At 40.7% G+C, this 24752-nt stretch overlaps 1 protein-coding gene across 2 annotated transcripts in view; it reads right to left on the bottom strand.

Annotated features, from left to right (window-relative positions):
• pik3cb (phosphatidylinositol-4,5-bisphosphate 3-kinase, catalytic subunit beta) overlaps positions 1-24752 on the bottom strand; it is a 47715-nt gene that overhangs the window by 7183 nt on the left and 15780 nt on the right. The window contains exons 1-18 of one of the 2 annotated variants that reach the window (XM_042222754.1): positions 21401-24404; positions 17074-17269; positions 15011-15239; positions 12882-13111; positions 10122-10301; positions 8794-8961; positions 6308-6397; positions 5850-6104; positions 5672-5768; positions 5452-5582; positions 5069-5116; positions 3992-4180; positions 2761-2882; positions 2388-2531; positions 2118-2217; positions 1294-1490; positions 1093-1202; positions 849-927 (exon numbers count right to left, since the gene is read on the bottom strand). In XM_042222754.1, coding sequence (XP_042078688.1) covers positions 849-927; positions 1093-1202; positions 1294-1490; positions 2118-2217; positions 2388-2531; positions 2761-2882; positions 3992-4180; positions 5069-5116; positions 5452-5582; positions 5672-5768; positions 5850-6104; positions 6308-6397; positions 8794-8961; positions 10122-10301; positions 12882-13111; positions 15011-15239; positions 17074-17232 — 2528 coding nt within the window. In that variant the 5' untranslated portion in view covers positions 17233-17269; positions 21401-24404. Of the gene's footprint in view, positions 1-848; positions 928-1092; positions 1203-1293; positions 1491-2117; positions 2218-2387; positions 2532-2760; positions 2883-3991; positions 4181-5068; positions 5117-5451; positions 5583-5671; positions 5769-5849; positions 6105-6307; positions 6398-8793; positions 8962-10121; positions 10302-12881; positions 13112-15010; positions 15240-17073; positions 17270-21400; positions 24405-24752 lie in introns of those variants that run through there. The other variant, XM_042222753.1, reaches the window with a different exon arrangement.

Here is a 24752-nt window from a genome sequence, read left to right as displayed (position 1 = left end):
AACCGCGTAACAGTATTTTCACTTTAACTTCCTTCAGTTCCACAAGATGGCAGCAGGTCCTTGTTTTGTGACGTGGACCTGCTTACAATGACCTCTTCACTGTTCTATTAAACACAGCGCCCTCCTAGTCTTTTAAACCCAATACTCTACACTCAGAGTAGGCTTAGTTTAGAGATTTTATTAGCAGTTTGACAGACTTTAATGGAGACCAAATGCCCTAAAGGCGTTTGTTTCTCAGTCTAACTCATAAATTAAAAAGCAAAGTAAAGTATAATAGAGACAGCTGACAAGGAAGAGTACATGTGATAAAATATCTCAGTATTTTTATTATATCGTCCCTGTTTTTATTCCCAGTGTCCCACTGCTTTTGAACTGTGAACCTGTTGTCCCTGTAATCTGAAACACTGGCCACAGGCTCAACTGTCAAAACACCCCCCTCCACTGCTTAGCTCCAGATGTGTAGGTCTATGTATAAAGAGGGTTTTTGCAAAGTGTGAAGTGTGGATTTGATTAAAAGGTTTTTGCCTTTCAGAATTGCACAGAAAATTTCTGGGGTTGATGCAGCTTTTAGAGCGCAACCCTGTGTAACATATGTACACAGCATGTTCAAGTAATTCTAAAGAAAAATGATGGGGTCATTTTTTAAATATTATTTTCTATTAGCAATAGAATATATGGGTCAGGGTGTAGTACATGTGTGCCTGTACACAACTCTGTACACATGTTTAGAAAATGAGGCCAGAGGTCTAACTAGCATGGGGAGATTAATTCCCCACAGAGCACAGGAAGAAGAAAAACAATCTTGGCAAAAATCTGTCAGTCTAACACGCACACACACAAAAACTCACCTGAGGTCCAGATTTGCCTCTTTCCAGAGAAGGTCCATTAACCTCAAAATCTGGAGGGTCAACATGTCTTGTCTTAGGTCTAGGAGTAAAAGGCAAGATGAATACTGGAAAAGTGCCTCAGTTTGGAAAAAAAAAGGCAATATTTAGCTAGAAGGATGACTTTTCTCCTTCCACCCCTTTGCCACTTCCTGCTTCTTTTAAGCTCCACCTTTCCAAAACCCCTCCCCCCTTCTCTGATCCCTACCGTCTCCATTCTTAAAGATGATTCCCAGGGTGTCTCCACTCAGCAGCTTGTTGTTGTAAACAATCCAGAGGGGCTTCATCTTTGAGTCCATATACCGACACTTCTCCACACTGTAGAGAGAAAAAAAGACCCATCAGCTTCCTGTAAGAGCAAAGATTGTCACACTCTGGTATGAATACATAAAAACTTGTGTAATCTTACTTGATGTCAGACAGCAGGACACTGGGGTTTAGAGGGGAGTGAAGGTCTGAAAGAGTCTCCGAGTATCCACTCTGTCTTAAACATGTCATCATGGCCTCCTTGGTCAACATTGCTTCCTTGGTTTTACTACGAGTGTTCTTGATGGTCCCTAATTTAATCAGCTCATTGACTGACTTTAGCTTACTCAGGGCTTCCACCTGGAGTATCAAGAGAACAACAATGTAACAGAACCAAACATACAGGTTTGATTTAACCCCGTGAACAAAGTTCTCCTGTTACTAAGAACTGATATCATTCTCCTGAAATAGACAACGTCAGCATTGTGTCACCACTGTGTATACGCTACCAAACAGGAAATTTGGCCAGATAAATGATAAGGAAGTCACAGAATGATTTGAGAAGAGACTGTCAAAACCAACAGTGTAGGGGCCAAAGGTCAGCGGGCAGGATGGGTGACAATGCTGGCACTGGAGAGGCTAAAAATACCATAGAGCTACCCCAGCTGAACTTAATAGATCAGCACTAATCTGTCAGGTGTGTGCAGATTTTTCAAAGTAAAACTGCAGTTTCTAGCAATAAAACATTTCAGCATATTTGAGTAACGGAAAAATGTTGATGATTTATTAATTAAATCTTAATAATGACATATGTACATCATGTCCTGACTGCCTGAAATAACAGTTGCAATACTTTAAGATTTCTGCCTCCAGCAAGTTTTAAGATTTGCAAATGAAACGTGGGAGTCTAAAACAAAGCCGTCATCACTTTTACCATTTTTTTTAATAGTGTGAGAGAATAGGTGTGTGTGGGTGCGTTCAGCTTGCCTGTTTCTTTAGAACCTCAATATGAGGGATGTTGCTTCTACAATAGGCTTCTAGGATTAGCGCAAACTGGACTGAAACAGCTGGCATGTGGATCTCTGACCTGTAGAGGGCAGCACAGAGGAGGAATGGACAAACGAGAAACATCTAGAAATTTCAAACATTCCCTCTCCTTCTCCCTTAATTTGAATATGTAACTGTTCAAAGCCTGCATGTTTATTTCCACAACACTCAATTGCCTCCACACACACGCGCACACACAACCACACCCACCGTAGATGCCAGAAGAGGAAGTGTCCAATCTGGCGGTTTCTTTGAGCACGCTCTAACAGGAAATGAGTGAGGGCGCAGTCATAATAGGGCTCGTAACGCAACACCTGCACCAATTGTAGCAGGTACTGTGACAGTTCCTCATCACTGATGAGGGGAAAGAAGAAACAGGAAGACAGAAACTTAGAAAGACCATTTTTCTAAACAGTAATGTAATCCAGTGTATGATTAACAGCATTTAAAACAGACCAAGTGTGTTTGTGGTCAGTTGATGTATATGGAACAAAGAAAAAAGCATACTTTATTGGAGCGTATAATAAATGTAATACATGACAGTGAAGTCTACTGCATTTCATAAAAGTGTGCAAGGATTTACCTCATGTCCTTTAAACAGCGCACAGCATACTCTCTGACATACTGGTCAGGATAGTTGAAGTCCAGCAGCTCCAGAGCATCTCTAGGACTCAGTTTGGGCCAAATCTGGAGCAGTGCCTGGAGCTGGGAGAGACAAACAACTTTAGAAACAGATATGCTGACATTTAATCAGTTAGATATGATGTGTGACCAAAAAGGACAACAGATCCTAAAGCATCAAAATCATTCTCCTGTTTAGAGCCATCTTCTCATGCACCTTCTCTTATTTTTAGATCACTCCTGTTAAATACACTGTAGAACTTCTGAAGTGCAAAACTCGTTATCCATTTCAGGGAAGTTGACTAAGTTCGAGGAAGCCAAATCTGGCAAGTGGCCTAGGTGGTGAGCAAGACTGGCCAAAAAAACTCCCATGTTTCCTTAGCACACACACTACAGTTGTGATCATTTCGTCTGAATATTAGAGCCGACAGCCTCACCCCAGAGGACTAATTTACGCTACACATAGCAATAGTACAGAGATAGAGACTGATACATTTGACATCAGGGAATGCTTTTAGTTTTTAAATGGACCTGTGAATCAAATGCCCATGGGGTCACAGATAATAAAGATGCTAATAAATTCTATAGCAACAACGGTTAGGACTGCAATTTCTTTTCTGTAAATACGGTTGAGTGTGAGTGACTTTATTATGATGCAGTTAATCATTTCAACAGTGATAATCTTGCCCCCAAGTAGAGACTATCACAGGCTTTTTGCTTCATCTGTGCCGTGACCGACGGCTCTCTGCTTCTCACAACAGTGCTGGCAGCTGTGGGTTTATTATTAAATTAGATTTTAGTTTCAAGGAGGACAGTTTAAATTCAGTGCAACTTGCCTGCACTCATAGACGTAGATGAAGGTGTGACCAAGTTTCATAGGACCCTCTTAACATTGCACATCATATCCGTGCTGTGCATTTTTGACACCAACCCATAACATTTGTAGAGCTCAGACTACTATACATTAAGAGATACTGTCACACATTTTATGTCAAAAGTAGTAAAAATATGAGACTGACATTTGTGCATAAGCTCAATATATGAAATATGACCTTTTCTGAATTGTATGGGATTGCACTGAATCAAACAGTTTGCTTTTTAAAGAATCAATTTTTTAAAACCTTGAAACAAGTGCTGACTTAATATCATTATATCCTCAGTAACACCCCATAACAATGGATATGCTTCCTAACCTGGGCCATGTCCTCATGTTTGCTCCACTTGACAGAGAGTAGCAGCTTGGGCAGCGACTGGGGGAAAGTCTCACGACAATCTTGTCGTAGTGTCCAGATCAGATCCTTTTCATTTTCACAGAGCTGAGAGACCGGGTCACGCTCCATGATCTCCTTCAGCTCCATGTAGAATTTCTTAACACCACGACCCTGAGAGCAAAACGGTTCAGAAAAGAGAAAAGGTCAGCTGGGTTTGGGATTTTGAGATACAAAGGAGCAGAAAGGTGGACGTAAGGAACTCAGAGCGTGTAGATGAGCAACTGCATTTACTGTAAATAACCACATGAGGGCAGGAGAGCATTAAAGTAGTAACATTCTCACCATCTTTGCAATGTGCATGAGTGGGCCAAGAACTAGCATTCATTTGTTTGTTAAAAACTTGTAAAGTGTCTGATTCAACAAAGGGAGGCAGGATTTTAGTAGCTACAAAATGTAACCCAAGTCCTGACATTCACGTTCTTTACAGGTAAATAACAGCTGAGCTGTACAGCGCTCTATACTAATATGTAACATGACACGCTGTAACAATGAAATTACAACTTTTAGTCAGCGATAATCTAGTTTCTCTCACGCACAGACTGCATATTTAAAAAAAGAAAAAGGAAAAAAGAGACCGTGTTCAGGCATGCCCTCTAAGTAACAGCAGATTACGTAACTGGCTGTAACACACCCATGAGTGGGTTTTCAGTTGAGGGGCGGTAAGAGGAAAACGTACATGTAATCTGATTAGCGTGCGTAGTTTTGTACTTTTGAAGAGGATTTGAATATTTTTGCAGCTACACCCTGCCAAAGTAATAACAATGGGTTTCCAAGGAAACTAGCAAACGGGTGCCTGTTGAGGTTATATTTGTATTGTGTGACTCTAAGAGTGTGTGAGGAGAGAGATGGGCATGCTGCATCATTTCTCACATTTCGTGTAAGCCATCATGTAGCAATCACTGTGCTTTCAGCTTTGCTGCACTTTTATGTATTCTGAATGAATTCAATCATCTAAACACATTCGCACACAGTCAACTCCTTTTTTGTATATGAACTCACAATGGACACACAGTCAGCGCTGACCATCTCTGCAGCTTTTTCCAGTATCTGCAAAAAATTCAAATGAAAAAAAAAAATGCATGAGTGAACGCACACTGATGCATCAGAGTGCATTAAGCAGGCCGAGCACGTCCTGATCCTCTCATGCTAACAGCTACCACTTCATCATAATCACTAGGTACCATTTTGAAGAGCACTAAGCCACTCTGCTGACAATTTCAGCTGAACTCATGCTATCAAAAAAGCCCATACTCAGTTTTCATTCGCAGATGAATAGTGTTTATCCATACATCACAAATTTAAGCTAATTGGTACGTTTTCAAAGGGCAAATGGGTATCATCTTATTAATTTGACCGAATATGACGATTGACTGCTGTGTGACCTTGTCAAAAGGAGGGAAGACGATGGGGTGTGAAGAGTACTCTGGGAAGTGGATGTGCAGTGCTGTAGCGTTCTCAGTGTATGGGTTGGTCTGAATGGTTCCTATGGGGTTCAGCATCTCTTCAAGTTCATCTGGGCAGGAGAGACACACATGCATAGCTGATATGAATTTGCCCTTTATTAATTATTAAATTATACCGCGACTTTGTGTGTGTCTATACCAGGAAATGATGACCAGCAGTGCAGGATGATGTCTCCAGTCTTCAGCTGCCCTTTATAGTCGAACACCATGGTGTTGACCCAAGCTATGGGGTAATGCTGGATCATACAATTAAATGCTAGTCAATATAAGATAGTTTGGAAAAAAGGCACTTGTCTGATAATGTGCGTCCCACTCACCACTTTCCCCGCCTTGCGGATGGTCTGATACTTGTTGATGTGTGGATTTTTGGTGGACTTTTGCTTCTTAACCTTGTCCATCACGGCATAGATAGCAAAACAAAGGCGGGTCATGCGGGGCAGGTCACAAACTGAGATTTCAAACTCCACTGTGTTGTCTTTCCACGTGTGCTCTGAGCGCCCGCTACTCTCGTTGCTAACTGCCGGCTTGCAGAGAAGCTCTGTACCGTGAAAGAGCCCCGCCCTAACCTGGACCTGTGTACGGCAGGAAGGGTTGAATTTTATAATTACAAGCCAACCTGCCAATGGCCATAGATGCAAACCTAGACAAAATATCTTTGCTAGTTTGTGTGAAAATGGAAAGACAGATGGCACAGGTGTGTTTGCAAGGTTTGTGCAGTGACAAACTAATAGGTACACACATGACTTTTTATTAGATGCAAACAAGAAGAGTTTACCTTGGCAGTTTCCTCTGCGTTCACCTTGCTGCCTTTCACAAGAACTATCCTAAAGGGCTTAGGCACGTCCCACACACATGTCTGTACTTGCTGCAGAGGAAGAGTGAGGAGGAAAAAAAACAAAACAAAACTGAGGGACTGGCATAATGTGCTGTGAAGATATACACACTCAAATGCTTAAAAACTAAATAAAAAAAACAAAACAAAAAACAGCAACAGTTCCAGACACAGGCACAAACAACAGGAAAGGTCAGGCAGGTCAGTCTGATGTCAAGCCAAGTGGATTTGTGAGGGTCAGCAAGTCAGCAGAACAAACAGAGTCACATGACACCTACAAACTATGAACAACGCAGCACACTTCCTGCCCGTCTCTTTGCTCCTGTGTGATTAGACTGATGTAATGTCAACGTGATCCCTTATCAGAAAAGATGGAAGTACGTTTGTTTGTTTCTACTGTTGCAGGCAGAAACAGCTCCATGTCAAGTAAAGCATAATCACAAAAAAACAAACAAAAAAACCACTCCGTACTTCTGTTTTCTTTTCTAATTATCAGTCAGCTTTCCAACAGCAGAGCATCCAATAACCACTTCCTTGCAAGAAAATAAAATCTCACTTCCTGTCTCAAATAGCCGCAATTCTACAGCAACCTTATTAAAGTCTGCCCAGTGTCCGTTTCTGTCTGCTTCCTCTATTGCACCATTCTTTTCTATGGTACTTTAAAGAACACTGACAAGACCGATATAATAAAGAAAAAGCACAGAAAATATGCGAAAGTCCACAAAACAAAAGAAAAACACTTTAAAATGTAAGCTTTTTTTAGACTAATTAGAACAACAACAAGAGGAAGTGATAGGAGATGTAATCATCATAGACCATGAACACATTTACACGTGCCATGCACTCACTCAAAATGATTTATATCTTAACTCAGTGGACAAAGAACTTTTTGGATCTATATCTGTCTGCATTTAATACGGTGGAAAGAGTTACATCCATGAGTACATCCATGAGTTTCCATTACCTGTGATTTAGCCACTTATATGACAAAGTTTGGAGATGCGTGGTTGCATCATACACTGTGCTTCAGATCTAGTTTCATACTCTGCTCTACTATTAGCCCTTAAACAGAGCAGCATTTAGTGCATTTTTGATGGCAGGTAACCCCCCCCCCCAAAAAAAAAACAAAACAAAAAAAAACAACCCCTAATCTTCACAATACTGTTAGTACACATTGTCATTGAGAACCACAACAACTACTGAAAAATCATAATGCTTCTTAACTGTAGTTAAAACCCCACCAGGTAAAAACTGCGCCATCAGTAAATAGAAAACCTTGATTACACTTTCCATATCAGCCCAGGTCCAAGTGACATACATATAATCACAATTAAGGCTTCACAGATAACAAGCAAGGTGTTACAGCTGTTTAGTGAGAGGGTGATAACTGAGGTAGGAATTCTCTTGTTGTGATGTTGAGAGAAAGAAAAAAGTGCAAAGTTTGTTTTGATTAACAGACATTTTCAATGTTGAGCAAGAGGCGTTACAAAAAGGAAAAAAAAATATACCAACTTCAGAGCTGAGGCAATTAAAACTAATTCAAGTGAAATTAAATTACAGGTACAAGATATCACAGGGAATTGTGTTCTTGGAATAAATGTCACTTCATGATAGGACACAAATCATGACACAAAATGATTGTGATAGTTTCAGTGCAGGGAGTGTATGCTACATGCAGTCAAAGTGAGAAATGGAAGGGCGGTGAAATGACTGGCTGTTAGTACTGCAGAGGAACAGAGATCTTAAATCAAGCAGGTACAAAGTATAAGGAAAGGTTATGAAGCCGTAGCTGTTCCTGCAGCGTTACATAATAAATTTAACGTTTCAATCCTTTATCAGATAACTCATGGTTGAAATATTTATCAACTTTTGAAACCACACATCACCGGGGCTTCAACATTATCAGGCAATTAAAACCCCTAGGAGACTAGCTAATGAAGGCCAATGAAATTCAACCTGACATTTAAAATGTGGATGCACGCATTGAGCTGTGATGTCACTGTGCACCTGCAAGCAGTGCCAAGACGCTGGCAATGATTTCCTGACAGCGTGGCAAATGCTGGTAGTGCAGTACAGGCTGACACACTGCCTCATAAAAGAGACACCTGCCAAAAGTACTTGTTTACTTACTAAACCTCCACACCTGTGCAGGTGAATCGACTAAAGTGTGCAACTTTTCTTATATTGATGCGAGAGCAGCAAATGCTGGTGGATATCAAGTCACTGTAATCTAGTGCACATAAGAACGTTTTCTTACATTTTCAACCCCCTCTGTTTAGGCCTGATCACGTCAAACAAATCGCCATCAAATCAGATGATGTACAGCTGTTAGCAAAGCACAGTTTCTTTGAAAACAACATCAGCCGATTAGCAGACACACTCATAAAAATTATATTGTTCACAGAGTCATGCATAATATTTGGACTAACCGTGGGAGCCCTTCTCTTGGGAGGTAGCGGTAAAGGTGGGTTGGAGGACTTGCGGCTAACCACAGCTCCAATGGCTGAGATTTCCTTGTCAAACATAGTCTTTACAGTGCTGGTGTGGACCAGGGTGAGGTGGGGAGCCTCCTTGGCCTGCAGGCATGAGCGAATGTACTGCACACAAGACAGGACAGGAGATTTTAGGAAGTTGTAGCCATGTCATGTTAAAGCAGTCTCTGGAGCAGAAAAAGTGCTAAAGTCACTTAAGCTAATGAGCTAGAGACAGAATAAATGAGAAGTGAAATTTAATCTCTGTTCGACTTGTCAGCAGACTTCAATGTAACAGGGAAGACTGCGCACAAACAATTTCAGGTATTTCATTATTATCTTGATTATATTTTTAATATTTTAAAAGCACATCATGCAGCCTGCCCACATGGATCCAAACAAGATTCAGATGCATAAAAATGTGACTATATCTTTACACACACGTTTACACTGCTGGACTAATAAAAACCGACCTAAGAAATCTATAAAACAAAATATTTCATGATTTCTACCTGGCAGTGTTTCCCAATGGAATTTCAGACGTAAATTAAAAAAATTATTAATTATTATTTTTTTATTCATATACATATATACACACACACACACACACACACACACACACACACACACACACGCAAGCTAATACTTTGGCAGTTTTGAGTCATCCATCATACTGCTCAATATCACTTAAACTTTATCATGCTTAGTTGTTTCATATTCAGAATGAACTAACAAGAAAACGTAAGCTTGCAATTGATTACTCTGAAAAATTAATGTGCAAAAAAACCCCACAAAACACAACGTATAATTCTTAAGGGGAATAAAGAGTAACTAGTGAGCATACGTTTCAGCAAATAGCTGTAATCGTGCTCCAAATTGTCTCCAAAACAGTTGAAATGAGTTGCACACAAACACACTTTATTTTGATTTTTTTAAGAAATAGAACCCACAAATAAACCTCTACTGAAAATATTTCTTAGAAACCAATTTGATGCTGATGGTTCGAGTACAACCTTATACTACTTGAACTTGTAAACATCTTTCGTTGCAATCAGAAAACAGGCTTTGGTGTGTTGCTGTCACAGTAATAACACTGCGAGACCCTTTTTGACCTTCAGTTGCGGTGGTCTCCCTATTGGTATTACTATACAGCAGCAACAACATTTTAAGAAGACTGTATCTGCTATATCTGTGCATGAACCTGAAAGTGAGACATGTAAGTTGATGTTGAAGTTCATCAGCCACTCACAGACACTTAAACACAGCTTTGATATGCAGCCACTGACCTTGTATTGAATCAGTGGATGGTCTCCACCAAGGAATTCCAGACATTGGCTGACCCTCAGTATATACTGACCCCTCCATACCGCGTCCTCAGATCCGTGGGTGGTCAGCCACTTTTTCAAAGCCTGCTCCATCAGCTCATTGGGGGTGCAAGACAATGACACCTTCAGACTGGCAGAGTCCTGCAAGAAGGGAAAATAGACAGTCAAGTGTTTAATACTGGTCAAAATGTATTTGGGACCATCTGAGAATATAATAGCTGTTTTGTTTTGTTTTTAAAAAAAAATCATCATTTGTGTGTATATTTGGTCATATCTAGATGACAAAATGCCAGAAGGGTAAGACACAAAAATGAGCTGCAAATGGCTTTTATAGTTAAATGTTTTACTGCCATTTAATCACTAGACTCCACATTTAGTACCCTCTATGATTTAAATACAAACATTTCATATTTGTATATATAAACCTAGAAGCTGCATTTGCTTGTGCATCTTAAACAGGAAGAGCACAGTAAAACACTGAGAAACAAGTAATGATATAAGATCTATAAGACCATAATAAAAGTCTCTCTCAATTTTCATGTGTACAAGTAACTGATACACAGAGTGAGTTCATATACATGTAATCACTTGGTACACTGATGGCTGAATTCATTCAGGATTTCCACTGATATGTGTTCAAATACGTGTTAGCCTCCATCGCCTTATCACAGGGAATCTACCAGGTTTGCTGTGTGACCGCGAGGCTCACTGCGTCATGCCATTTATAGCACAGCACTGACCCGATACCAGAGATGGAATTGCTTTTAATTTCCTGGCGATTTAATAAAAACCATCCTTCATTAGTAATTTAAAAAAAAGCAACCTTAGCTGCATTAGTGAGGATCTACACACAGCAGAGATATTAAAAGTTTTTCCAATTACATGCTGGTGACTATAAAAGCCATATTTTAAATGCTAAAATGAGACTTGATTTGGATACTGACGTGAACATGGAGGAGGAAGTCGGTCAATGATTTAGACAGTCCACACCAAACCCTGGTTATTTCTGAACAATAAACGACACCACTGCACTTCCTGTCTATAATGTAGCTTATTGTGTCTGATCTCTCAAAATAAGACTTCCTGCCAATGTTCACCTGAGTGCGGTGGCACAGATGGTCAGTCTTTGTATTATGTGCATGTGTGTGCCTGTGATGTTGATCAAAGCTGATATACAGGAGTCTGGAGGGATGTGACCATCTGTTTTATTATTAAATAATATTATTTCTATTACAGAGGCAAAGAGAAAGGCCGAGACAGATGGAGGGACATAGTCAAGTGAGTTCAGAGAAAAGAAGGGAGCTCATTTTAATCAGCATTTTGGTCCCTTGAGCTGCCATGCTAATGTGTGCGTGCATCTGAGAGAATGGCATAATTTCACTGATGGTTTTGACCCACTTATTGTTGTCACATGTCTTGCTAGTTGGGCTCAATCACGTGACTGTTGTGAAGCTGCCAACTGTGAGAGCAGGGGGGGGGGGGGGGGGGAAAAAAAAAAAAAAAAAAAAAGAGGCTGAGCTACAGTACATGTGCCTGCGCTGGTGGAGTCACATGGTTACTTTTGCTTCTAAAACAAGGTGGTTTTGTCTTCTGTAGTGGAGCAGTAAGTCACACGGTTATTCTCAATTCATTATGTATGCAGAGATGTTGAACAGACAAAACTTTACACGTATATTGTAAAGCTCATTACAAAACAAAGACAGCTTCTTCGTTAGCACTCATGCTCTATTTTCAACACCAAAAATATTACTCAAGTGTCTTTTTGTCTACTCTTGCCGATTGCAGTAGAAAAATGATAGAATAGATATATAAATTAGCCACAATTCACTGAGGATTCTTCTCAGCATCGTGCAATATAAGCACAAAATGAAGCAACACGAGGATACATTATATGAACTTGTTTTAAAAATAGAAATTAAGAATTAATGTCAGCTGTCAAAACCCTCAGGAAAGGTCTAAGATCATCCAAAATAAGTTCTCTTTTTGACTTATTCCTACACCGCTAGGCCAGAGCCTGTTGAGAGGAAGTATAACAGGTTTTATTGATGCTGTAAAAATGATTAAAGCTGATGTTTTGAAAAGAGGACAGCCGTAAGAGGTTCAGCGATTGTGGAAGAAAGACCAGACTGGATGAGGCGTTCTAAAGAAAGCTGCAACCTGTGAACTACATGATTGAGTTTTTCATCACAAACCTTGCATTTATGAAATTACAGGACTATAATAAAGAAAACACTTCTTTACAGAATGATTTTGAAGTGAAGGTAAAAACATCTATTATCCTGTTTAGGCCCATTTTGAAACAGAATGGCTATAAAGCTGTGCAGGACTCATTTATTCCAACCCATGTTTATGCATCTGAATGAAATGAAAATGTAGCCTTCTTTGATGATAATAATAAAAAAAAAAAAAGAAACAAAACACAAAGACTAAACTAGTAAAGACTAGTTTTCTGTTCTACTTTACAGGCATTTTTAAATGCTTTTTATACCCAAATTTTCTATGTAACATTCACACTCCAAAGGACTAACTTGAGGTTCAGTATCTTGCCTAAAGATACTTTGGCATCCATACTGGAGCAGCCAGGGCTCGAACCACCAACCTTCTGATTAGCAGACCTGCTCTACCTCCTGCATCTATAGTTCAGTGTATCCTTTTTATTTATCCTACATAAACTGCCACTGATTAAGCTACGCTGCACTGTTCTGCATTACAGACCCTCACCTGGGACTGGTCAAAGTGGATAATGACTTTCAGGTCCACCGGTGCATCGTTGACTCCGGCTGTGATCGCGGTCACTGCCGCAGGCTCCAGCTGTGGGGAGTAGCAGGCTTGCACCCACTCCGAGAATGCCATCATTTGTATTTGTTGCATCCTCTCTTCACTGATCCGAAACATCTTACTCCGAAAATCCTTCACCTCCTGGTCATTTAAGGCATCAAGTTCATGGAGACCTAGAGAGCACGAGTAAAGGACACCGTTACAACATTGCAAAAGAAAGCCGTGCCACCACTTTAAGAAAGAGGGGCACTTGGATATCAGTAATTTGTCTACAAATCTAAATTGATGATTCTTAATGTTACAAGAAATCAGCATTTATAAAGAAAATAAATAAATAAAAAAACTGACTTAAACCAATTCATCAACAACTTTGCAGCCCTTCAGTTCATCTACTGAAACAAGCTGTTCCAGCTGTTCCCTATAAGCCAGTTTATTTCTTTCTTCTGACTCACAAACAGAAGGTTTGAACAGCCCATTGTGGGGGCCATCTGCTTGAGAGGAACACAGTAAAGATATTCCCTCTCTTTTACATCATACAAAGCATAACAGGTTCAATTTAAAGACTGATAATGGTCAAGTTGAGTTTTTATTAAAAATGGCAATGTGGATTCTTAGTATGGAACAAAATTAATTAGCATTTTTAACCAAAGTCAGTACGAAACTTCTGAAATAAGAGAAACGAGTAGGAAGATGGTGAATATTCCTAAAGTAACACACTTGAACACAGAGGCTTTAAAATTAATAGAAAATGCACAACCACCTGTGGGATGTTCAGTGCCAGACACCAGCAGTAATGAATGTGCATAAAATGATGACTGTCTCCATGTTGGATTACAGTAGAGCCCCTTAATATTCACACACAGAGGTATAAGTTGCTGTTGGGCTGATCACAGTCCACCCTCTGCTTTTATCACTGGATTATTATTATTATTTTTTTTAAAGGGTACTTTCATTCACTCTTGAGTAATGAAAACATGTTGACATTTAAAGGCATTTCACATTCATATGACCCTCAGCATTCAAGAAGGCTCTGAAGCACATTAGCTGTGTAGACCAAGTTTGTGTGGCTGCATTACTGGAGGGGGAAAACATGGTTGACACGTGTATGTGTGCATGTGTGTGTGTGTTGACCTTCTAGACAAGCCTGTGGGGTTCCCTTTGAAACACCGCTTTACTCTTTCAAAAGCCTTTAAGAGATCAGGTCAGACCAAAGTGGAGTCGGGGGGGAGAATATCAATATCACCTGAGTCTTGATCAATTACACTCAGAGGCTCTTCTCTTCCTCTTTGAAGAACAAAGGACTTCCAATCCTTAATCTCTTGGTTGGAAGAATGCTGAATGTGTGTCTGTTTAATAATCCAATGGGGCTACACTACTTCCCTTTCATTACTGATTAACCTCTGTTATTCTCTTCACTAGTCACGGCATCATTTTGCCTTTAAAATCTCTGAAAAGACTTTCCACTATACTTTACCTGCAGCCCGCTGTAATGCGTTTACGCTCGCTTTCAGGAATCACTCCCGAAACTCAACGTTACTGTGCCTTCTTTCATGTATGATAAACAAACTGAGTGTTGATCATGACGCAAGGTTTTCACCTTGCTTCAAGACTTAACACTGCTTTTCCTCCAAATAGTTAATCACCTCAGAGGACTGGGCTGTTATACAGTAGTGACAGAGCCCCTGTGTTCTTTGAAAAGGCCCAATCTTCAGAGAAAATGCAAAGTGACATGTGATGGAAGGCATGTCAGGAACACGTCCAGTCAAACATCACGCTTCTCTATCAGTTAGTGATAGAAGCCATCTGCACAGGAGCCTTGGGTCTGAATGCATGGGTGAGCGTGCTGAGTGGGAGAGCTGCTTAGCATACTGGAGGAGGTGCTAACGGCTTGTTGTGAGGTAGGAAAGATTTACAGTCCCATTTACCAGCTCTTAAGTGCTTTTCTTTATTGGAAATGTCAAACACTGAGAATAAAGGAATCTATCCGGAGCGGAGGAACGCATGTGAGAGATCTTGTGTGATAATGTACTGCTTCAAACCGAGGTAGAGTCTTAAAAGCGATGCTGCATTACCCTTGCCGATGAGCACGCCGATCTTGGAGTCCAACAGGCGCTCTGCTCGACCACAGTTGCGCATCACCAGCTTGAGAACGGGCAGGAAGGGGCGAACGTCGCACAACCGACGTGTTTCGTCCTCCAGCTCTTCGTGTACGGCTGCCTGGTTGACACACTCGAACATGTGGCTCTCCATTTCGCCGAGTGCAGGAAACAGTGGGAAGCTCTGAGCCTGCTTCCATAAGAGCTAGAAGGGAGAAGAACAAATATGTTCCAATAAGGTATTTATACCCCACAAAAATCACACTGTGTGTTTTATTGTAGCCATTAGCCCATAATAAATAAATCTTACATAAAATGAGCAACTGTAATAAACAACATCACATTTTATTTGACAGTTTCATAAAACAAGGCTGAGAGCATTTTCAAGAATGAGGAATAGACGTGACTCATATCTTTACAACACAGTTTCTGGGTGAGGCAATCAGAGTACGACTCCCCTGCCTGCCAGCCCCTGGTGGTACACTACATGCCCCTTTGCCCCCCACAGCCTGATCACAGGATGGGTGTCAAAGAGAGAGTCTTTTTGTGAGGAAAAAGAGATGCACTCTGGCAAAACAGAACAAGCCTCCTCTCTCCTCTCCACAAACACTCAAAACATTTCCCACAGTTACTTTCTCTGAACTGCTTTTGCGAGCAAGTGATCTCAACATGTGACAAATGGAAAATAAAGAGTTTCAAATGATAACTGTCATTTCCCAGAATCGCTGTAAAACATTTTGGGGAGCTCGGCTGTAGTCTGAAACATGAATGGAGGCTTGTGAATGAAAGAAACAGTCATTCACAAGCCCACTGCTGGCCATATGATCACTAATAAAGAGTTCTGTACAGACGGTCTGAAAGCCTGCAAAAAGTTAAAGAATATTCTACCCTTTAGCTAAACTAACAGCCTCCGGCCTTTCACAAACATGGCCTCTGTTTGATTCACAGGTTTATGTACTTTTTAAATGCAAACATGTCCGTGTATGGGTTTATACCAGTGTGCAAGGACGCAGACCTCAGTGGGGGAAAAAAAAAAAAAAAAGAATTATTTCAAAGACCCATGAATTTCAGACAGAAATCAGGACTTGCGGTCAATGAATAGCAGACACTCTGTACACACAGCAACAACCCACCTCCTCAGGCTTTAAATGGTGCCCTTTTTGGGGAAATAATGACTTTGTGTTTCAGTGCAGCACATGTTTGTTTTACACCAGAATTATAAAAATAAAAATTCTGTGCAATCCAATAAACAGCCCTGTACTGAGAGCAATAAATGCTACCTTTGCAGAAGCTGGTACAGCTTAGGACTGAGCATCTGTGTTCTCATACAGTCAGTCATTACAGAAGGAATCTGATTGTGCTGTGAATGAGGGCCACACGCACACAAACACCTACGCTGTCAACACATGCCTCAAAGTTATTTTCTTAGAGTTGTGAACCTCATCACGTCTGTGACTTCTGACCTCCACTCACATATGGCCTCATCACCTATAAGCTGACATCACAAGCCATTTGCAAACAGAAAAACACTCTGCCAGCCACAACAATCACCTCTGTCAAAACAGGCATTGGATAATGTCTGACTGACTGACCAGCTGTCTGAATGTTGGGCTGCAGCCTCTGTTTTCCCTTAATGTGACAGCACGCCTAAAGGCATGCAGGAACAACTACACAATAAGCAAAGGAAGTCCTCAAAGTAGGTTCCCAGTTGAATTTTATATGAACTGATTAAGTATTTAGAATAGAATAATCCTTTAATTGTCCCACAAGGGGAAATTTTGTTGTATATGCAGCAAAACAAAAACAAAACATATACAAACAGAACAGGAACAATTTTTACATATTTACATCATGGACAATAGTTACCGAAGCAGAGTACAGTACAGTTAAAATTAGAGTACAGATAGTGTGTAAACAGAGCAGGATACTGAAAGATGTTTAATTAGTTGATGTGTAATATTAACACTGGTCAAAACAAAAACTTTAAATAACCTTGTTGCTTAGGAAACCTGTGCAGTCACCAACCCAGTGACACTCACCAGTTTGATGTGCTGAATTGTAGCCTCGCGTGGAACGTCCATCTGGATATAAATACCAGTGGGAAGCAAAAAGTCCACAGTGATCTGGTCCGGAGCGTGTCCGGCCAGAGGTGAGTGTGCCGCCCATATGTCCAGGAGGTCTGTCATGGCGGGAGGCATGGCAAGAGGCAGTTAACACCACCTCAACCATAAGGACCTGGACAGACACACAAATTGTACACTTAAGTTCATTGTTGCTATTCTACTGTAAAAACCAAACAACTACTAACAGATGCCAAATAATGAGTAATTCCCCACCTAACCCAGAATAAGCTCGACTAACTTAAGAGACAAGCTGACAGCATTTTCAAACTGATGTAAGAGATTTGAATATGGTCAAAAGGAGATGTTTAAGGCTTTTCAAGAAGAAAAGATGTACACGCATTAAACTTGTACTGCATTTCAACAACCCAGCAAACAGTTGTCACAAATTTAAACTTTCATTTGTACAAAAAACCCCAAAACTGCTTCTTAGACTCCAAACACAATCCAGCCTCACCAAACAACAGCACCAACTTTTTAAATCAGAGATCCAGTTATACACACACAAACACGCCCCACTATTGTGCCGTTTTTACGCTCATACATTCATTAGCGAGAAGTTGACAGGCGCAGATGATTCAGTGTCACTGTGTCCCTGTGACGGAAGCGCTGCGCTGAGTCCAGTGGGAAGCCGCTGCTTTAATTTGGAAGAGGGCCAGAGTGCAGAAGAATGCCCACTAAGCAAACAGAACAAAAGTTCAGCCTGCCTTCCCCTCATCTGACAATCTGGTGCCTCCGGAACAAACCACACATACAATGAAAACACTCAACGGGGTTCTGCATGCATAGGAATGCACACAAATATGAATCATGTATACAGACATTTACTGAATATGTCAGTAGACTCAGAGGCTGGTGCCAAAGTGAAAGTGAGCATGGTGAGGCTATTTTTGTAACAGTTCATTACTGGCAGATGCAAAGAGTCTCCAAGCCATGTAATCGGCACATACTATGCATATAGTCAAATCAAAGAGAGGCGGACAAACTCATGCACCTTCCCCGTTTACCTCATAAAGTTCCATACAGATGGCATAAGTGATTTTCCATCTTGTAGTGTTAAAAAAAACAAAACAGAAAAAAATATATATATATATATATCTCCACAATCTGGTTTCCATTTGGGCCTTTGCCTCAACCACAGCTGCACATCGCACCACTTCCACCTGCATTCTCATTACGTTGTCCTCGAGTGGCCCGGGACATTAACTCTTCCTCCAGGCCACAGGGCCATCTCCATTCCAGCTCGATCAGCCCATTAAAAACAACAGCTCTGATTGCCTCTAATGGCCTTTCTCCTCTATGTTAAGTGCTCATGCAAGCCATATATGAGCAACCATTTCACCACGTGTCTGAGTGTGGTGCAATATCTGCGGTGCATTTGGAGCCATGATCCCAGCCATTTAACATGATCAACCATGCAAATGCAATCAGCCTCGTGCGTGTTTCTGTATGCTCTGGAACTATAGACTATTGCCTTGACAAAAAAAACAAAACAAAGAACAAACAAAACAAAAAATCCAAAAAAAACCCAACAAAAAACCACCCAGATACTGCAGACAGTGTGTGCTCGTGTTGCTCTGTGTCCTCACACGACAAACAGAAAACCACAAGTAGCCACTGAGACTAACAGTCACAGGTCAGACAATGGCAAACTTGTTATGCCACAAAGGTGCGCAGTTACAAACACGAGTTACTTGACACCATGTCTGTCTGAAACACTGACAGCACAGCACCATGTTATCAGGGATGGATGAACGAGTGCATGTGCAAGCTCATCTACGCATGTAACACCCCTCTCTCTAATTATATGCTTCAAAAATGACACTTTCACAGCAGACAGCTTGAATACAGTCTCATCCTGCTGTGATGCAGACACTCAGCCGCTTTCGCTCTCACATACCACACACACAGGTGAGCAGGGTTATTGAGGATGTGGTGGCAGTCAGCCAGAGGTCTGCTGCTAGGTCAGGTTTCAGCGGGAGGATCAGAGAAGAACAAGCGGCTTTGCAAGCTCAGTTAAAGAAAGAGCGTTTCATGTGGCAACAAACAGAGAAGCCTGAAGGGGCACATCCAGTTGGCCTGAAGATGGCTAAGTAAACAACGCATCACGATGTTAGCCTCCATTCCCAAACTCCACAGGCAAACTCTGATGACTCCTGATGGTTGGAGGCGCAGAAATATGATCCTACTTGGATGTCCTTCGTTTTCTGTGCAATATGAGGACGATTATTAGGCAACACTTTCAAAAAACAAAGCACAAATGGATATTTCTTGTCTAACATTTCTTTATTTTGGAATTAACCTCTCACAAATATAACAAAACAAAAAAGAAAACAAAAGAAATTGCCTGGGAAGAACACAGCTACAGTCTATTCACATCCCAGAATCCTTTAGTCTTTTGATCAGACAGCTGCCAATGCACTGGGAACAGGGTTTGTGGGTAAATCAAAGGAGACCAGTAAAAGAAGAGAAGTAATTCCTTTGTTACGATTTTTTTTATTTTTTTATTTAATTAACAAAAAGGTAACGGAGAACCCTGACTAACAACTTTTGATATTTAGCAGACACCACAACCAAACCAAGTAATCACTGAGTTCACACCACAGAAGAAACAAAGTGAACCTTTGCTTCCTCTGAACTAGTCTGAATGTTGTGATGGCTTTCATGCCCAGATGCATTTAACAGTAACACTGGTATTACTCAGCACTCCCTTTCTAAAGCGCTCTCTGTTTAACAGTAAGAAGCCTGTGAGGCTCTCTACAATGGAGTGAGTGTGTCTGTGCATCTCTGTGTACAAGTAATTAAAAAAAAAAAAAAAAAAAAGAAAAGAAAAGGGGAGCAGGGCTTAAATAAATGGTGTATGCGTAAAAGGTCACGCCTGGTGATTAAGGGTCCTGTGACACATTTTCCTTCACACTGTGCTAAAAATAAAGATTCACAAAGAGGATCTAGGACCTCTTCACCTCTCCACTCCAAACCACTGTCCTCCCGTAAATGACTATACAGACAAATATATGCAAGACAGACGCTGCCTGAGTCAGCTTTTCCACTTCTGGGCATGCAGTGTGTACGCGTGTGTCCATGTGCGTACATTTGTCTGGATGTGGGCATGACTGTGCACAAGATTAAAAACAAGCTTCTTTAAAAACTAAAACAAAAAACCCCAACTATTAAACATCACTTTAGGCTTGGCAATTTTTTATAGATTTCATATATTTTATAAACTAAAGGGCACATTGATACATTGAAAAAGTGATTTGGTGCCATTTAAATGAGAGAGTCTATATATAGTTATAGTAAGCAAACAGCTTCAGCACTGATGCCAGCAGTGTACTTCTTGGTATACCGGTACTACTTTGCATATTAGCACCTGCACCACATTTCTTGTTTCAGTTTCAGCCACAAACCACAATGGCACAGAATGAAACTCAGCGTGAGAAGTTGTAGAATATAACAAAGATTATTCCCTCCACACAAACCATAGACAAAACAATCATATCACAGATAGCAAAAAAAAGAAACCCTGAAATTTGAATCAGCAGTGGGAGATAACCCATTTATTAAAAAGGAATGCCTTTAGGTTTACTTAAAAAGCCAAAAAAAAAAAAAACCAACAGGAAATGACTACCTCAGGTATTACAGACTGGTATGCTACCACAGAGGCAGGCATGAATCTACTGTTTTTCATAACTTTAACGCTTGCTTTGAATCAGCTACACAGTCTAGTCTGTGTGTAGGTTGACTGAAAAGCTGTTAAGATCTGTAGTAGGAGTTTATCTGGCGGCTGTGTGGATAAGTGATCAGCTGAGGTGTGTAGCCCTGGCTGTGATTCACCCATGAAGTAGTAGTAGAAGTAGTACTACTGCTTACTGTCATTAGGAGTGGACATAGGTGGTGGCTGTAGACGGTAAACACACATTCAGGCATAACGGTCACTTCAACTGTGACACACTGTGACTGTGTCGGTGATTAGACATGTTTGTGTGCACAACTTTTCAGACATATTTCCACAGAAGTGACTGCGGAGCAATGCAGCGGTGTAATATTTTTAGGTATCGTGCCAAGTATGAGACTTACTTATAAACACTTCATCTTTAAAGCATTCAATTTCTAACAAAATCAACTTCCTTTCTTTTGTACCGAACACCTTCTTGTTCATTGTCCACATGACTCATCTGATGATATAAAACCAAATCATCTTCACAACATAGGAAACGAGCAGGGACCAGAAATGAAACCAACTCACCAGCAAAACAATATTCTCAGTCACAAGACGACATCCATACTGTATCCGGGAGAAAACATGAATGAAGTGAGCGTATCTTTAGGGTTGACATGAACAAACCACATCTGGTCAGCCAAGAGTGCGCCATGTGTCACTGGCTCCTGTGACACAATGGTATACACCCACTTCTTAAAGAGGAAATAATGACACCAGACAGGAAGTGAGTGACCAAAAAAAAAAAAAAAAACCCAGGGAAAAAAAGTCCCAACTAGTCATTCATAAAAGCTGATGGACGCTGAATCAGAGACTGGACAGTTTTTTTTTTTTTGTTGTTGTTTGAAAATCACTACAGAGCCAGTTTTTAAATAGGCATTTGCTGTGTAGTAGACTACCCAATATACAATACCTAGTATATCCAATGTACTATACAATATGCACAATAATGCTTGCTTGCGCATAGAAAATCTGTCAAACACATGACAAGAGTGTCCACTCTGCCCACATGCGGCTCCCATAGAAAGTAAATTAAGCAAATCCTTCCACATTATGTTCAAGAGTGATATCTTGGCCACCAATGAGGCCAAACATCACTGTTGAACATGGTATCACTTGCAATGCCTTATTCAAGGCTATATGAATAAATATTAGAGCCAAACAGTAGAGAAACCAGAAAATGAGCATCACATCACGATCACACCATCATCTTGTATAAACAGGTTATTACACTCAGCCACTTTATGCCAAACTTTCTGATGCATTACAATAAAGACAATTACTAGTAAACCTGGAATCAATGTGACAGATGCTGCATCACCATTCATCCACCTTGACACTAATCATATCCAAGCCATTATGACACGGTTACATCACAGACAAGACATGAAACAACATGCAAAGCTCCATCTTCTTTAATATCCACGTCTGAGAAATCTCTTGTGACAACTGTGCACAACCACATCAAACTATATCCATCTGTGACATCATGACGTGCCACTCCACCAGATAAATTGTGACTGTGCAAGACTGCGTTTAGATGGTATCAAGTTTGAATGACAGCAAAAGGTCTAATATGCTCTCCTTGCATTCTATTTGTGTATCAGGAAGACCGGGTCATTAGCTGAGTGGAGGAGAAATGAAGCATGACAGACAGAGCAATGGAAACATCCTTTTCCTGTGCACCACAGATTGCTTTTAGATCAATGCATAATTCTCCTCATATTCCTCTCCCAAAGGGAATGAGTAAGACCCCAGGGAATTTAACTCCATGTTCAGAATATAGCAGAAAGAACGGAATGAAGATTTGCCTTCTGATGTATGGACTTAACCAAGCTCAAAAAAATGCTCAAGCCTTAAGGGCTTTGAAGGGATTTCCAAGGTTTACAAACAATATTGAAATCACTGTTTAAGTAACTGTATGGTAGGCTCTAGGTCCTGAGGTAGCAAAGCAGGCACAAAGCATGATGCTCCCTCCACCATGTTTCACAGTTATAAGGTTTTGGTGTGCAGTGATGAATTTCTTTCAGAGTGCATTTTGTATCCCATGTGTCCACCACACAATGTCTGGGAAGTGCGCTCATAGAAACACGCTTGAATACTTTTTCTGAGACTTTTGTGATACCCTTACATCTTTCCATTAAGACTTTTAGATTAGATTGTGCAGGATGACCATTCCTTAGGAGAAGGTCATCTCTGAGTTCATGAACACTCAGGTGTCAACAACAGATGATTTTTGTTAGAGAGACTTCTGGATGTTATTCAGGATGTCGCCATAGACAAAGTTGAACAAAGCGTTTTTAATCCTTGCTTTGGTTGGTGCATCATTACTAATGAGACCTGTGAAAGTCATCACAGTTTTGCTTGCTCTAACCAATGAGACTTTATCAGTAACCCGATTTTGAGTGGAAGTATGGGTTGTAGAGATGATCTAGCCAAAACCCTTCCAATCTCATCCCCTTCATCAACTGGTACCTTTTAAAAGAGGACACATTTTATCCCAACTAGAACAAATATGTTCAATGAAAGTACAGCTGGTTCTCTTAGGTTAGGTTTGTCACGTTCAGCATGTCTGAGTGTAATAGAAAATGTACTTTTGAATATTCATGTATGCAAGATGTAACTATATTATAACTCGCATACATGTAAAGATGCAACAAGCCTATGGGGTAACTATGCCGGGGGGAGAGTGGTTGTCTCATTATCACATGGTCTGTGGTACACACCCTAGTTTCTTGAGTCCACATAGCAAAATGTCCACCCCGATTCCACCAGTTGGTTTTCAGCAGTATACAAATTGGTAGGTGCCCAACTGCCAGAGAACAATGAAAATACTTGTAATTATTAACATAACCATGCTTCAGTGGTGCAAGCCATCATATTGGGACAGTGGTGAATCACTGAGCATGTTTTCCACGAGAAGATAAAGTAGCAGAAGCAACAAAGTGTGGAGGGAGCAATGAATAAAGGAACAAATACGCGGTGCAGATCCAACAATTAGTCTTGTAACGCTGTTGATCCTTTCAAAATACCGACTGTGTTAAGTAATATTAAGCATTAAGCAATAATTACTACAAATGAAACCAGCATAGTGAAGATTTTGAAACTCTGAATAGGTGTTCACCTTTTTAGCTTCATCACAGTCTGTGTCTGTGAGGAGGCAGGTGACAGAATAGCGGGTGAGCTCGTCTGATGTGCAAGTGTGATGTCCCACAGAGCCTGATTCACTTCTCAGGCACGAGACAAATAAGGATGGACACAAGTTACGTACAGATATAAATACAAGCAGCGCCAGCACAGATCTCTGTGACTATACTGTCAGACTTCAGGGCTGAGAGCAAAAAAAAAAAAAAAGAAAAAAAAAAGAGGGAATGTTAAAGACTCTTCAGGAGGGTCTGAGAAGCAGTCAGTTCTGAGATGGCTGGAAAAGAGAGGAGAAAAGGTGATGAATTAAAAAGGGAAACCGGTGCAGTAGAAAATAAATGGGAATGTTAAGTTCATGAGTTCACTAAAAGACTTAAAATAAAAAATAAATAAATAAAAAAAAAAAAAAAGGGGGGGGGGGAGACAAACAAAAAACAGACTAATCTGTGATAGACAATGAGATAAAAAGATAGAAAGAGATAAAAGGCAGAGATAAAATGCAAAATGTGACACAATGTGTGACTGTAGTGGGTGGACCAAACTGGGCCTGAAGTCCACAATAAGCCTCTGTTTTTGCCAAGTGTGTGCGCGCATGTTTGTATGTGTACGTGTGTGCCACCAAGGCAAGTCCCGTGCCCTGCACAAACACTGCCCTTGTGTTGCCCTTGCCCTGCCAGCTTGGCCTCGCAGACCAACAAACACATACTGAGCAGTAAAAAGCACAGGCTGGGGGGGG

This window comes from Haplochromis burtoni, unplaced genomic scaffold (assembly GCF_018398535.1).
Source record: "Haplochromis burtoni strain Fernald_Lab_line unplaced genomic scaffold, NCSU_Asbu1 Contig_94, whole genome shotgun sequence".
Taxonomy (NCBI): domain Eukaryota; kingdom Metazoa; phylum Chordata; class Actinopteri; order Cichliformes; family Cichlidae; genus Haplochromis; species Haplochromis burtoni.
The sequence above is the reverse complement of the archived record's forward strand: the minus strand, read 5'-3'. Positions and strand labels throughout refer to the sequence as shown.